This window comes from Antechinus flavipes, chromosome 2 (genome assembly GCF_016432865.1).
Source record: "Antechinus flavipes isolate AdamAnt ecotype Samford, QLD, Australia chromosome 2, AdamAnt_v2, whole genome shotgun sequence".
NCBI lineage: Eukaryota > Metazoa > Chordata > Mammalia > Dasyuromorphia > Dasyuridae > Antechinus > Antechinus flavipes.
This window is the reverse complement of record NC_067399.1, coordinates 577,534,091-577,550,867: the sequence shown is the minus strand read 5'-3', so window position 1 is coordinate 577,550,867 and position 16,777 is coordinate 577,534,091. Positions and strand designations below refer to the sequence as shown.

At 37.6% G+C, this 16,777-nt stretch overlaps 1 protein-coding gene across 1 annotated transcript in view; it reads right to left on the bottom strand.

Annotated features, from left to right (window-relative positions):
* Positions 1-16,777, bottom strand: part of FSD2 (fibronectin type III and SPRY domain containing 2) — a 70,772-nt gene that overhangs the window by 39,408 nt on the left and 14,587 nt on the right. The window contains exons 4-6 of the mRNA XM_051981192.1: positions 13,784-14,014; positions 6,445-6,467; positions 202-323 (exon numbers count right to left, since the gene is read on the bottom strand). Coding sequence (XP_051837152.1) covers positions 202-323; positions 6,445-6,467; positions 13,784-14,014 — 376 coding nt within the window. The remainder of the gene's footprint in view (positions 1-201; positions 324-6,444; positions 6,468-13,783; positions 14,015-16,777) is intronic.

The window sequence follows — 16,777 nt, the reverse complement described above, 5'->3', positions numbered from 1 at the left end:
TAAGAGTTTCTGGAGATAGAAAAATTAAAAAAACAAAACAAAACCAAACATGAAGCTAGAAGAAATATGTATTTCTAAAATGTGATGTTGAATCTTTTTTTTAGGCAATAAGGAACATTAGCTTGTCACAACAGACATTTCCCAAGTATCAAGTATCCAAACTGAAATTGTCTCTAAGCTTGTCCATGTATTAAACACTACCTGGAATGGCATTAATAGAATCCATCAGCTGCTCAATGTCAGAGAAATCGATGGTTTGGTCTTCAAAATCTGGATGTGCGGAAAGTTCTACATCTGTTTTGGTTTTCAGGAATTCTCCGAGTCTGCACATTTAAAACACCATGTTAACAATGCAAGAATAGTGCCATTGGGATATTGCTTACACTGTTCTGTCACTGGTAATGGATGAAGGGGGAGTTCTTTGTTCTGTTATTCTGTGCAGAAAGTGCATTTTTATTTCTTAGTATTAGGTTTCTGTTGGTTGCATAGAAAAATGTGAATAGGAATTCTGGAAATCTGCCTAGTTTTGATCATCTGTTTTAAATATGCTCAGTGCTGGAATCAGGAATAAGAAACCCCTGCATGAAAGCTATGGTTAGTGTACAAGAAAGGACACTTTAAAACTGCACATATTATAAGGTCAGAAAATGCTGCTCTCCAATTTTGAACTATGCCCAAAGGACTATCAAACTGTGCCTACTCTTTGACCCAGCAGTGTTTCTACTGGGCTTATATCCCAAAGAGATCTTAAAGAAAGGAAAGGGACCTACATGTGCAAAAATGTTTGTGGCAGCCCTTTTTGTAGTGGCAGGAAACTGGCAACTGAGTGGATGCCCATCAATTGGAGAATGGCTGAATAAATTATGGTATATGAATGCTATGGAATATTATTGTTCTGTAAGAAATGACCAGCAGGATGATTTCAGAAAGGCCTGGGGAGACTTACATAAGTTGATGCAAAGTGAAATGAGCAGAACTAGGAGATCATTACACATAGCAACAGCAATATTATACAAAGAACAATTCCAATGGACGTGGCTCTTGTCAACAATGAGGTGATTCAGACCAGTTTCAATGGTCTCATGATGAAGAGAGACATTTACACCCAGAGAGAGGACTATGGGAATTGAGTGTGGACCACAACCTAGCATGTTCACTCTTCTTATTGTTGTTTGCTTGCATTTTGTTTTCTTTCTCATTTTTTTTCTTTTGATCTGATTTTTCTTTTATTTATTTATTTAATTTTATTTACAAAGCATATGCATGGGTAATTTTTCCAATGTTGACCCTTGCAAAATCTTTTGTTCCAAATTTTCCTCTCCTCCCTCCCACCCCCTCCTCTATTTGGCAGGTAGTCTGATCTGATTTTTCTTGTGCAGCATGATAATTGTATAAATATATTATATATATGTATATATAGGATTTAACATATTTTTAGCATGTTCAACATATATTGGATTACTTGCCATATAGGGGAAGGAGTGGGGGAGGGGGGAATTTGGAACACAAAATTTTGCAAAGGTCGGTGTTGAAAAATTATCCATGCATATGTTTTGAAAATTAAAAAAAACTTTAATATAAAAAGAAAAAAGAAAATAAATTATTTTATTAAGGGAAAAAAAGAAAATTCTGCTTTCCTTGGTACTTAGGTATTTGTTACATTAAGAAGTCCAAAGAATTAAAATAAAAGGTTCAAAGTCTGTTTGTTGGTCATCAACACATAAAAGATAGTGGTGAGGGGAGCAGAAGAATGACAACTGGGATAGTTACAATTTTCAAATCTTACCTGGGTCATACAAATGTTTTCTCCTAGCTCTGGGTAAATGTCTTATAAAAGCAGCAATAATAATTCATGCCAAAACAGTACTTTGATGTTTACAAAGCAAAGACATAAGGGAGTACATTAGAAACCATTTTCAACCAAGGAGACATAAAAGGAGACTGAATGCAGTGAATAGGTATGCATTTCCAGGTTAGAGATTCAGGAGACATGCAGGGGTTTCTGACCACTAACCTCAGAGATTCTGAAATGGGACTGATCTCTAAATTCCAAACTGTGCTATGAAGGGTTCTTAGAGCTTCAGTATGATTCAGAATTCTCAAAGATCACTTCACCCATGTATGTGTCTGCCAGGGCCTTCCATATCCCACTTAGAGCTTTCTGAGGTCCTATAGTTCAAAGAAGGGATCTCTGCCCCCTAGTCCCTCCACCGACTGCCACTCCATGCTCTTCTCCCCTTCAGATGCTTTGTTATTGTTCTTTCCCAGAAACATTGAGGGAGGCATGAGTGGGGGACCCTTCATCACTGGTTTATTTTAATATTCATTGTAGGACTATGAATTTTAGGTTTCTAGAATCATAAATTCACCCAGTACTGCTACAAACATAGAGGTTTTATCCAATGAAAAGTTATATAAAGTAGTCCCATGGTTTCCATTGCACATCCAACAACCCTGCAAATAAAGATTCTCAGAATTCTCATTTATAGACTTAAGCAGGATGGCCATAGAATTTGGTTTGTCCCATTATTCCCTGATAATGTAGAACTAGTCAAAATAGGGAACTTCAGTTTCTTCTATAAAACTGAAATAATGTCCAATCTACTTTGCTAAGTTGATATGAGAAAGAAATGACATAATGTAAAAGGAAGTATTTTGCAAGCTGAAAAAATGATCAAAGTAGACATGTAAGAAAGGAACCTCTGCAGTGACCATCCAAAAGTGCAGAATATTTTGTCATAATTCTGAGTACAAAACTAGCATCATGGAAAACTAGCTTGGGAGGTACAGAGAGGCAGATTTAGGGAAGAATTCTGAATAGGAGTAAATTTCTTACAACAGAATCATGCAATAATTGAATGGATTAGCTTAGAATGTGGTAAACTTTCCATAACTAAAAATTTCCCTGCAATAGTTGAAAGTTTGTCTATCAGGGACATAGTAAAAATGGATTCCTACATTATCTAGATGGCAGGAGTTAGATGACCCTGAAGATCATTTCTAACTCTTAAGAGCATACAATTCTGTAACATAGATTTTTATGGCAAAGGCTGTTTGGGAGTCTAATGAGAGGGAGCCCAATGCATGTTTTAGAAATGATATAGATACTTCTCTTTCCTTTTCCCACCCACTTTGGGCTTATGAAATGATCCCTAATAAGATTGTTGGGACAAGAGAAAGAAGACAAAACTCAAAACATAGAATCATAGGTTTAGAGCTGGAAGAGATCTCTTAGATCACTTTACTAAATCCTCTCATTTTACAGATATATAAAATAAGATCCAGAGACTTGCCTAAAGTGAAACTTTAGTAACAAGTAACAAATCCAGAATTCTAATCAAAGTTCTCTGACTCTTCTTCCACTCCAAATATTTTCACTCCTTAATTAACTATTTGGATTTCATTTATGTAGCAGCAGTGGTGGTGGTAGTAGTAGTAATCATAGAATGGTGGAGCCAAAAGGATCATCAAGGGGAACCCTTTTTCCAGACGAGGAAACTAAAATCAAATGAGTTACTCATGGTCTGATAGATGATCCAAAGCAGACTGGGATAATCCTAAAATCGGCGTTAGAATTAAAGGAGCCTTTTATCATCTAGTCTACAGGAGAAGAAATCAGGCTATGTAAGTAAAATGTAATTTAATTTAGGTTTTGCTTCTTACAGAGAAATGTGAAATGCAGAATACAAATACTCTTCAATACTATATTATGTCTAATTATGGAGAAAAGGCAGGGCAGAGAGGTGGAGAGGGCAGCCATGGTGAAAAAAGAAAGAAGCAGAAAGACTAACAAAAAAAGACTACTGTCTTGAGTGCTGTCCATGGTCCCCAAGGGCTTTAGGCAGTGGCAATAGAATGCATACTATAGCTGGGTATAGGTAGGATTTTTTTTCTAAAGATCCCATCTCATCCTCCCTTACTGGTAACCACCAGCAGTCATATCAGGTATCATCACACCCTAGTCTTGCAGAGCCATTATAAGCCAATGAAGAGAAGCCTAGTGGGTTGTGTATGCATTAACAAGAAGTTTGTAGTGATTTTCTCAGTCTTGCTGAATGCTACTGTGGCAAAGACATTCTGTGAGGAGAATAGCACATCCAAGAAAGTTTAGTTCTGGTATTTCTGGTGGTGATAGAGCAAACAATCTTGTGGGGAAACAGAGAAATTCACATACAGAAGGGACAAAAAAGAGAAAGAGAAATAGAGACACAGATACATGGAAGTGTGTGTGTGTGTGTGTGTGTGTGTGTGTGTATGTGTGTGTGCATGTATGCACACATCCAAAATCTGAAAGGGTTTAATTCTAAAATCAACATATCAATCAAGATACAGACTTACAGGGGCAGTTTTTTTTTCCTTTTTTTGCACTGTGAATATCCTCAGCTTAGTATACTTAGTAAGGTATTTTGAAATTTTGTTTTACAAATACTGATTAAATTCTAAAGCAGTTGATTTTTGCAGGATAGTGCCTTTTATTTTTTCTTTAAGCTAACTTATACCTACAAAAATTTTTTAAAATATTGTTTTGATTTTTCATTGATGTTCAAATAGCTAAGTTACTAATAGCATACATTCAATTCAATTTAATAAGTGTTTGTTAAGTGTCTACTATGTGCAGGGCATTATGCTAAAGTCTAGGGACATAAAGACAAATGAAACAGTTCTTATATTAATAGAAATATGATGCCCCAAACAGGAGAAATAATTGTCCTACTGTGCTCTTTTCTGATCAGATTACATTCAACAAAGCAGCAAAAATCTATCATACATGATATATGCTAGGCACTAGGTGGCTGGTAATTGGAGCACCTATGAGTGCAATGATATAGGGAAGCCTTGAGGAGAAAACTCACTCTATCTATTCAGATTGGTATCTTCTCCATAAGCCATGGTCTTAGAGAGTTGCCCTGAACCTTGAGAAATTAAATAACTTGCCCCAAGTCACATAGTCACACTCCTTTGTGGGAGGAAGTACTTGGATCTAGGTCTTTCTAATTCTGAAGCCAGTTCTCTATCTACTATGTCAGCCTACCTCTCAGGTACTAGAAATACAAAAAAAAAAGAATAAGCCTAAGAGAGTTCCCGGCCTCAAGGTACTTACATTGTATTGCAAGGTGAAGGATGGTAGTGTTAAAGAATAATATGAATATAACTGAGATTAGGAGTTTATTTAAAGAGGGAGAGAATATTAAATAATTTGAGATGTTCAGGGAAGGCTTCCTAGAGAAGGTGACTTCCAAGATTCAATAACTTTTCTCTCTTATGGGACATATATCTACTATTACTACTACTACTCACACATACATATCTATCTATCTATATTTCTTAAAAAGTTATGTAAAACTATTTCCAAACCCTTTGGATATTAACTTTTCAATTTTTGAAAACATATCTTTAAGAAATTGGCTATATGTAAGGTCAGTTATGTTGGTTTTTCTAGATTTATTAATCAACAAATATTTATCAAGCATCTGCTGTGTGTCAGGCACTGTGCTAAGTACTGGGACTACAAAAAAAGCAAAAGAAATCCTTGCTCTCAAAAAGTTCATCTAATGAAATACTACATTACTTTACCCTGCCTTACCTTACATCTGGTTTGATGTAATGCAAATACAAACATGAAAATAACAACATATACAAAGATAGAGTGGATAAAAGGTAATCTCTCAAATAGGAAGCCACTGGAAGGCCTTTTGCAGAAGGTCGGATTGGAGCAAAGTCGAGCTGAATCTTAAGGAAACTATGGACTCTAAGAGATGGAGATAAAGAAAGAAAACATTTTAGGCTTGGAAAACAGTCAGTGCAAAAGTACAGAGATGAGAGGTGGGATGTTGTGAGTAAGGAACAGTAAAGTAGGCAAGTGGGACTGGTCCATGGACTGCAAAGAGAGAGGGAGAGTCTAAGAAGACTGGAAAAGGCTGCAAAGAGCTTTAAATGTCAGAGGAAGTTATATTTGACCCTGGAAGTAATAAGAAGACACTGAAATTTATTGTATGTGATGCAGTCAGAACGAGCCTTTGGGAAGAATGCATTGGCAGTTGGGTGAAGGATAGATTGGAGTGGGAGGAACTCAAAGTAGGGACATCAATTAGAAGGCTATTGTAGTAGATCAAGTGAGAGTGATGAGAGTACTACTTATGGATGAAAAAACTATGGAATGATAGGAAAGGTAGGAAATAGAAAGTCTTTGCCTATCTATCTTGAATAACTGGTTACCTACATCATTTCTCTGAACCTCAGTTTCTTCATTTGCAAAGAGAGGGGATTTGATTCGTCTTTGGCTATAAAATATTATTATTATAAAGCCATTCAGATTTCTCTCTAAAGTATTCACACCCCAGAAGAATATTCTGGCAAATCAACTAATTGGAATTTAATGTGCTTGGACATGCAGGGGGGGGAAGGGGGGAAAAATGTGATGTATATCAAAATAAAAATATTTACCTGTCAGCCATAGTTACTGCATCCTAGAAAGAGAAGAAAAGAGTGGAGGTAAGATTTAAATAAAAATGGTCAGTATTCCATATCAGTAGGAATTCAGTGTTTAAATAAAGACAAAAAAGAACTACACAATATCAGGTTTAATTTAATCAGATTTTATTCTAGTTGAGGTAATCTTGGCAAAAATCAACTGATGCCAAGGCTAAGTAGAAAGCTAGTGTTGAAACACTACATTACTTTACCTTACCTTGGCTTACATCTGGTTTGATGTAAGCAACCTCTTCCTACACCTAAGAGATAATAAAAGTGGGTTTCACTCCTTTGACTTCTAGAGAGAAATTGTTTCTTGAACCCCTTGTTTCTTTCTGCATGTACTAGTCTTGTCCTGGTTTCTAGGAATATGCTGTGGAATAAATACTTCCACTACAAATATTTTTGGGTGGCTCACGTGCAAGACCTGTTCTCTGTCCAAATGCACTAAAAATTAGAAGGTGCTGACTACATCTTCATTCCTGTAGCAGCTTAAAACACCCAGGTTTAGTCAGGCTTAAGGAAGTAGGACTAGGTTTGTGATTGCAGGTGATACAGATAATTCTCAGGTAAGGAAACTCAAAAGGAGGAAATGAGGGTCAGCCCTTTCTTTGCTATTTATAGTCTTAATAAGTTACTAAGAACCCTGACACATTTAGTGATTTGTCCAGACTCATGTATTAGAGTCAGATCTTAACCTCAGGTCTTTCTGAGTGAGAGATTCACTTTTTATCCACCCCACAATAATGCCTCTCAGCACCTAAAAATAATATTAACTAATAGAAGGTTTTTTTTCTTTTATTTGTAATTGGGGAGGAAGGAATAGGCATATTTCAAATTAAAAAATACAATTTTAATTTTAGAAATTTTATGAAAATTATTCATTAAAAATAGGAAGCTCTTGGGTGGTTCCTTCTTCCTGATGGCCATAACACAGGTAAACTAAAAAATTCAAACTCATCCAGTGCCCCCAAAAGTAGCCTCTTCATAGTGTCCCAAGCCACTTTGCCCTTTTTCCTTCCAGCCTCTTCTCAAATGAGATAGTTCTCAAAATTGATCTGAGACTTGTCTTTCCTGTTGTTTCTCTAGTTATGTACTTGTAACTTTGCCCCACATTCCAAAATGGAACAATGCATCTCTTTAGAGAAAGAAATATTAGATTAGATTCAATAAATATTTAATGAGTGCCAACTAGGGGCAAGGTACTATGATGAACAAAACATTTTCCCTATCCCCCTAAAACCAAAATTGGCAAAAGTAGATTAAACTTATTTGAAGACATAAGCAGCTATTCATTACTCTAGCAAGTGACAGCCCAATTCAGGCAAGGCTAAATTTAAGCAATTTTGGTTTTTCTAATTTGAGCTAAGGAAAAGGAAAAACGAGTCTGTTAGTGCACTCCCTTCAGGTGCCATGAAAACTGCAAACCATTCTTAACAACAGGCTATAATTTGGTGATTAATTATATTAATAGCAAAGTTTTGCAGAAATTGAAGTAACTTGCAAGCAGATTTGGAAGGCTTAGATAGAATAAGCAATAATAATTAATGAATAGCCTACTATTTCTGCCTGGTATATAGTTGATCTATGCTTGAAGTATCATTTGGGGTTTACATGTAGGACTAAAGATTTAGAGCTGAAAAAAATACTAGAGTCCATCAACTCCTATTACTTCATTTTACAGATGAAGAAACTGAGGCAAAAAGGAGATGAAGTGACTTATCAGGGTCATACAACTTATAAGTTTCTAAGGTAGAAATTCAACCTGGCCTTTCTTGACTCCACACCCAGCATTCTCTCCACTATGTCTTCCTGCCTCTTAGAAATAGAATTTCATTGGTGGTGTAGAATAGAATTCTAAGGGAAATTAACTGAATTTTTCCCTATTGAAAATTTAAATAAAAGATTTGCTTTATATCTGTACTCATCCCCAGGCTGTCCACATTTCATTTTAATATTTATCAGAAGTCTCAATATCAAAGTACGTCATGTTCACTAGTCTATTTTTAAAAATTAAACACAGGGCAATTGGCTTGTGTTTACAATGACACTTTACCCTATTGCCAAAAAAAAATAAAAAACTTTATAAGAACACAGATGAGTCCAGAGAAAACACAATTGGAACAAAGACACATTCCTTGAAAGAAAATAAACCACCTAGGACAAATTGGGGAAGCTTTCTGAAATCTGGAAGCAATTAAAACATTAAGCTTCTCTTTCTCCTGGAATGAGGCATTAGGGAGTATTTTTAGTTAGTGTGTTAATTTTTTTATTTTTTTCTTCTTTTAGTAGAAAGCTTAACACCATGAAACGAGTGGAGTGCTCAAAGCTAGTCCCTGTTCTGCAATGAAAAGAACTGTCTGCCCCAGCTACTTTGGAGATTACTGCAATTATACTTCTCAGGTTGTATCAGCTGCTAAAAACAATTTGGGCTGTTCACATCTGCTTCTTTACACCCAGGGAGAGCTGCAAAGGGGAACAACAGCAGAGCTGGCTGAGCTAAACCAAGGAGAACATAGGGATTAATCTTGAGAGAAGAAAGGAAAAGGAAGAAGCATGATGTCAAATGGTAAAAGGTCTAGAAGGGCCCCAAGGTGGCTTGATACAATGAAAGTAGGAGGATGTTGGCATGTAAAGTTTCCCCCTCCCTATCCTAATCCAGAGCCACTGCTGTGCTGAGCGGAAAAGCACCTACGCACAGGGGTCACGAGGCAGTTCAGATCAAAAGGACCAAATGCTGTGTTTGAAAATACCTATTATTTCCCCCAAAGGGGCACCTGCCAAAGAAAATGGTGCCTCTGGAAAAGAAAGGCTAATGGGATCATTAATTGGTCACTAGGGGGTTTCCTTAGGTATGTTTCAGGATATTTCTGAACATTCTACTATTTAGCTGAACTGTCAAGAAAAATGAACAAAACAGAATGCTTGATGCAATTCCCATCCTCAGGTGAAAAATAAAAATCTCAGCCATGGATAATAGGTGATATAATTACAAAGTGGAAGAAAGTTTCCTGGGTAGCAAAGCTTTACTTCTCAATTAGAGTTTTACTAATCTATAAATATGCACTCCAGATTCTTCAAAGCCATATTACCCATCATTAACCTGGGGCGCTCCTTGTCATAAGGAAGAAACCGCACCATGAACCTGTGAGCTACTTGGCTAGATAGATCACAGTGCTTTCCTGTTCTTAACTCTGAAGCAATAGCCTTCTTTTGTGGCACAGCGGATAGAGCATCTCCTAGAGTCTTGGAAGTTCAAGTCCCACGACTAAACTCTCGCTCACCATCTTTCTGGGGAATGTCTCAGACTCGATTTTCTCATATCTTAAATAGGGAAAACAATCTCTATAGCGCTTATCTGACTGGGCTTTTGTGAAGGTCCAGTGAAATAATGTATATAAAATTATAAAACATTTCATATATATCAGAGTAACAAGACGTGTAAGATCAGTGATCAGAGTAGCAGTCTTGAAGAAGAACTGCAAAGAATACTAGACAGGATCTCAGAGTCCTGGCTACCATGAGATTCTAGATAACTTATTCACTGTCTCTGAAGCTAGCCTGTAAGATAATGAAGAGCCCTAAATGGATCCTCTTGATCTCTTACTTCCTATTTTTATTTGAATTATCTAACTTGCTCATAGCTTTCAATCTGACTATCCCATAATTTGTTCCTGTGCCAGGAGGATGATGGGTAAGCATGATGGCACAGAAACAGTCCTTATTTGACTCAGTCATCTCACTTCAAGTTCTAGTAGTCCTAGGGAAGGTCTGATCATTCATTCCAAGGTTCTCAGTCTTTTATGACCTTGCTAACTGTCAGCTTCCTATAGGGCCTAAAGTATGTGTACTAAAAATAATCCTTGGGCTGTGCACTAAATCCCCCAAATACCTGAGGTAATGCACCAGGGAAGCCCCATCCAGAGCCAAAAATGTTCACTGATAAACCAGGGAGTGCGTGCTTTCCTGATGCAGGGATCAAGAGAAAGGAGAAGTGACTTAGGGAGGTCAACATTTCCTGTCTGTGTACTCTTGAACCGGACTCACTGGTGGTGTCCAACCTTTCCCCTGACCATGTCTACAGCGTCTGGAGCGCCTGTCACAACTATAGCTTCTCTTTCCTTGAGCAGGTTCAAAAGCATAAACGGATTACATGACCTTGTAGGTACATGGCCCTGCACTGTTTTATGATTTGTAAACTGTTTCCACATTTATTTTCTTAGATCTTTTTCTTACCTTTCTGGGGTAAGAAAGCTAAGTGTGGGACTATGCTCTCATTGATACCAGGAAATTCCTGAACGAGGAACCTCTTTTACCTGTTAAGTGCAGATCAGCATCTCCTCTGCAGTTTACAGGCATAGTAGAGCAAGGGCTCTTACCCTGGGGAATGCAGATTGGTTCATGGGAAGATTTCAGTAGGGGTGGGGAGTATCTATCAGTTTATGTGAGAGGGAAACTAAATATTTCTTGTGACCTCTAACTGAAATTCAGCACTTCTTTCCATTATGAAATTTTAAAAAAAAATTATTCTGAGAAGAGGTTCACAGGTTTACCAGATTTCTAAAGGATTTCTGTCTGTCTCTCTCACACACACCTCTCTCTGTCTCTCTCTCTCTCTCTCTCTGTCTCTCTCTCTTCTCTCTCTCTCTCCTCTCTCTCTCTCTCTCTCTCTCTCTCTCTCTCTCTGTTTCTCTCTCTCTCTCTCTCTCTCTCTCTCTGTGTCTCTCTGTCTCTGTCTGTCTGTCTCTCTCTCTTTGTCTGTCTGTCTGTCTCTCTCAGTCTCTCACACACACACGTACCAAGAACTGCCTTAGAATTCCTTAGAATGCTGAGGACCTCAGTGATTTGCCCACGTGCCACAGCCAGGATGTGTCAGAGGTGAACCTTGAACCCGGGTCAGCCCAGATTGCCATTCGCTGTACCATGTTGTGAGGCAGGTAGCTACAAAAATGTTTTTATCTCTATTTTACAAGGGAGGCAGATAGGACAGCTACATCAGAGGGCTAGGAGCCCGGTCTCTTGACTCCTGATCTGGTCAGTGCTCTTCCTCTTCCTCCCAAACCACCAAGTGCTCTTGACCTTGTTCCACCAGAGTCCTGCATCCTAGGCAGAGTGCCAGCACCAAAGGGATAATTATGACAGCAGCTCTGGGAGCTGAGAGATCCACAGGAGAATGGGAATCAGGAGAATCTGGCAGCTGTTCCGTGGGGCAGGGAAGAGAAGATGGAACATAGAAGGGGCACTGAAGCAGGGCTCTTACTAGGGGAGCGCAGCTGCTGTCACAGGTTGGTGGGCAGCCTCGAGGAACGGGCAAACCTGGCTGAGGTGGGCAGAGGTGGGATGGGTGCTGGAGTTCTCGCAGGACCCTGGGCAAACTGCTCTTTGCCTCAGCATAAGTGGGGTTGGACCAGAAAATCACCAAATCCCCTTTCAGCTCTAAACATAGCCATTAAACCCCTTGGAGGCTGGCTCAAATGTGGGGATTCTGGGACCTCTCAGGAAGTCTACAAGGTCGAGACTATTTTCTTAGTAATACTGAGATATTTTAATGGTAAACATTGGGTAGATATATAATTTACTTAATAAAAGCTCAGATCTTTGATCTATAAGTATGAAGGGTTTTCAGACCAAGAATTTTGACAACTAACAGCTATCATTGCAAAGCAGATAATATGGATATGATGGAAAGAAATACATATTATTCTTTTCAACCACATTCATTCCTAACATCATATTGTTAGACTGGAGCCAGCCAAGTAATGAGATCAACTGAGAATTATTATACAACCTCATGCTTACCAAAGCTTGCATTACCCTAAGGACAAAGTAAGAATGTGGAGGGCAAGGCTAGGTCATTTATCCTAAAAGCCGGTGCAGGATGAAGAGGAAAAATCCTGAATCTGATCTGAGGGAGCAATAAGGAAGCTCGGATTGGCTACACACCAAAGTCCAGTCCTGAATATTAAATGGCAAGACAGATGCAGTGTCGCCAGTATTTCTGAAGACAAGAAACCTATCAACACTGAAAAGATGCTGCAGTAGCAAAAAAAAAAAAAAAAAAAAAATTAGAAAACAGAATACTTCAGAGCCCCTGGTCTACAATTGTAGCAGTCAGAAAAAAATCCATTGCTGGCTGCCAGGGGATTTTTAAAGATTTGACAGCTCACACTTACTTGCTTAGTCCTCTACTCTCTGGCCAAGTTTTTGGGATTTAAAAGATTTATCTATAGCAGAAGGATAGAATATGAGGGCCATAACACTTTCAACTAAGGCTCAAACTAGAATAAAATGTAATTGGGAAATATTTAGCAAAACAAATAAAAATACAATAAAACATTAATAACTTTCAATAAAACAAAAATAACTTTTTCTAAGTCAACATGCAAATTGCACAGATCCTTCTCCATCCTAGTAGTGGCTCCAGTTTCCACTTCTGATTCATACTGATAAACACTAAACACAACTTAGCTGGCAGATGAGGAAACCTTGGAAAGGAATCCAAATATTACTTACTCCACAGGCTGTGCACATAGGCCCTCAGCCTCTCTCCTTATATTACTGCTATTCTCTGAGGACAGGGGAAGAGTCTTTGTTATGAAACCTTTACACACCTTTAAATGTTAGTGATTAGCATAGTGCCTTCCCCTTAATAGGAGATCATAAATATTATTTGAATGACTCTATTGAGTTAGAAGTAAAATTATTTTAAAAAATATATCTGCCATTAGAGATCTCTCTAAACTGAGATATACACATTTATGTGTTCTATATAATTAGCAAAAAAATGGAGGTAGGCAGAAGTTAGTAGAAACTAAGAAAAGCTTACATTCTATTCTATTCTGAGAAATCTTATGGTTTCATGGTTTTGTATCTCCAGGAGTAGCAAGAGTACTTTGAGGAAATGTTTTTCTAGCACCATTAGAGATTATTTGTAACAAATAGCTTAAAGGAAGATATCCAAAATGTTAATCATCTGGACCCACTTTGGAGAATCTTTTGGACAGATATAGACAAGAATAGTACAAGATAAGAAGGCACAGATGGGTTGCAATCTGTATCAATGTATGGAATGCCCATGTGGATGAGGTCACAGGTCCAGTGCATTATTATTTGACACCCATCCTATTAATTCTACTGGTTTTTCCAATTTCCACCTTCACTGAAGGTCATGACTTTACCCTTGGAAAGTGATAATGTCATTCACCATCAATGGCATCAAAATATTTTATACCCTCAGTTAATTTGGATTATTCTAGGCTGAGATGAGCAAAATCTATCCCAGTTAATTTTTTTCCCCTGTATTATTGCTTACCTTTATGAATTCAAGCTTCTCCTCGTGGCAGATCTCTTCAATTGTTTCCATCAGTTCCTTACAAGTGTCAAGATTTTCACCACAATTGACCAACTGTTCATACAATGCTTCTATTTTCTCTCTCTTCTTTTCCCCTAAAGCTTGCATTTTTTCTTCATATTTCTGAGCAAGAATTTCCAAGATCTCATTATAATGCAACTCAAAGTTCTGCTCCTGTCTTCCAAAATTCTCCTGTAAGATATTTGAGACAAGTTGTTTTAGTTTACATAATTGCACATCATAAAAATTTAAGCCATATTTTTAATTAAATACTTTAAAATGTTCACTTTTTGAATTTAGAAAGGATTTGAAGATTAACTAATTCAAATTCTCAGTATGTAGAAAAGGAAAACTAAAACTTGATTAATTAAGGGTGGTTAATGGAAGACCTAGAAGGAGAACCAAGTTCTTTTTATTCCTGGTCATAGTAAGTCAATAAACATTTATTAAATACTTACTGTGTTGCCAGGGACTGTGTTAAACATTGGAGATACAAGAAATAGCAAAAGATAGTCCTTGTTCTAAAGAAGCTGACTATTTAATGGGAGAGATGCCATGCAAACAACTATTCCAAACAAGTTATAAACAAGATAAATTGGAAATAATCAACCTAAGGGAAGCATTTTAATAAAGGGAGATTGGAAACAGCTTCTTGTATAAGGTGTAAGGTGGGAGACAGTGAAAATGCCTGGGATCTGCAAAAGGATAGCTTTAGAGACAGTGAAGTAGCATAATGAATAATGCTCTGAGCCTGGTCAGGAAGACTTAAATTTGACTGAGATGCTTATTAGCTGTGTGATTCTGGGCAAATAACTCCTATATGTTTCAGTTGCCTCATCTGTAAAATAGGGTTGATAATAGTGTCTCCATCTCAGTTCTGTTGTGAGGATCAAGTGAGATAATATTGGCAATGCACTTAGCACAGTGTCTGGCACACAGTAGGTGTTAAATGTTTCATTCCTTCCTTATAGATTAGTTATTGCATCCTCTACGTTTTGCAGATGAAGAAAGCAGGTGTAGAAAGGTAAAGAAGTGATCCAAGGTAGTAAGTGTCCGAGCCAGAATAAAAATCCAGATCTTATACTCCAAAAGCAATGATCCCAGGGATGGAGGGAGAGGAGAAAAGGTTGGGGAGAGGTGTGGGAGGGTGGGCAAGATCACAAACCCAACCCACTTTCTGACCATTCCAGAGTCAACATAAAGCAAGGATTACATAGCTTTATAATAACAAGGTGTCATAGTGGATGGAGTGCCAAGCCTAGAGTCGGGGAGATTCATCTTTCCAAGTTCAAGTTTGACCTCAGACACTTCCTAGTTGGTAGTATACCCTGGTCAAGTCACCTAATCCTGTTTGCCTCAGTTTTCTGATCTATGAAATGGACTAGAGAAGGAAATGAAAAACTACTTTTTGTCAAGAAAACCCCAAATAGGATCACAAAGAATTGGATACAACTAAACAGCAACAATAATCGAAATCATTTGAACTAGTTTCTATTCTCAATGGATGGCTGAGGCTCATTCAAATTAAGGGACTTGATCAAGGCTATCCAGTTACATTATTGGCAAAACCTGAACTTAGGGCTAGCTCTCTCAAATTTGATTGCAGCATTTCTCTACTATATAACCTTGAATGCTATCAAGGTCAGATTCTGTCAATTTCTCATTGGGAAACTCAGTCTCATTTCTGCTGTGAAACCTTGGAAGTGCAATTTATGTAATATATTAAAAACCAACATTTCCTTAAAGAAGTATCTAATTTCCAATCTCTATTTTGGCTATTGAAAAGTATTTCCTATAATTTCATCTTCTGTAGGAATGAAGAAAGGATTTTCAATGCTCTTTCGCACACTTTCAGAGAGTTAGAGATTTAATCATAAAATCTTAGAGTCAGAAGGAGGCCTCTTTAATGTTTCCTGATAACGTATTTTCTATCATTTGCACCAATGAACACACATTTACCAACAGTGTTATGCTAGGGGCAGTGGATGCCACAACAGTAGATAGTCTCTGCACCTAAGGAGCTTATGATCTCATTGAAAAAAATAAGACTGAAAAACACAATACAATTATAATCCCAGATAAGGCGCCACATAAATGAAGTACTAATTTTACGGAACTGCCAGGGAAAAAGGGAGAGATAGCTCACTGTGAGCTGCAGAGATAAGGACAGGCCTTGTGGAGGGGATGGAAAGTGATATAAGTCTTGAAGAATAAGTAGGCTCTAGTAAAGTTAGGGGCAAGGGAAAGGGAATGAGTCAGAGGGAATAACATGAGCAAAAAGTCAGAGGTGAATCTATTTATGGTTTCTTTTGAGGGCAGCTAGATTGGCTAAAGTAGAAAGTTTACATTGGAAAACAATTAAAGAGAGAAAATTAGATGTGTAGGAAGGACAGAAAAAGATTTGGAGACCCTCAAAGATCAGATTGTAAAGTGTCTTATTTTTTTTTAATTCTTCTACACATATTTTCACATTTATCATGCTGTATAAGAAAAATCAAATCAAAAAGGAAAAAAATGAGAGAAAAAAACAAGCTAACAACAAAAAGGTCAAATTACTATGTTGTGATCTATATTCAGTCTCCACAGTTCTTTTTCTGGATGCAAATAGCTCTCTCCATCCCAAGTCTATCGGAATTGACCTGGATCACCTCATTGTTGAAGAGTCATGTCCATCATAGCTGTTCATGTGAAGTGTTTTAAAAGTCAAGCTAAGAGGCAGCTAGGTGGTGCAGTGGGCAGAGCACCACCCCTGAAGTCAGGAGTATCTGAGTTCAAATCTGGTTTCAGACACTTAATACTTTCTAGTTGTATGACCCTGGGCAAGTCACTTAAGCCCACTTGCCTCAGCAAAAAAAAAAAAAAGGGGGAGGGGTGGGGGGAGGAAATCAAACAAGTTTGTTTTTTATCCTAAAAACAAGTTCCTATAGCCATTCCAACTGATACATCTCAGAATAA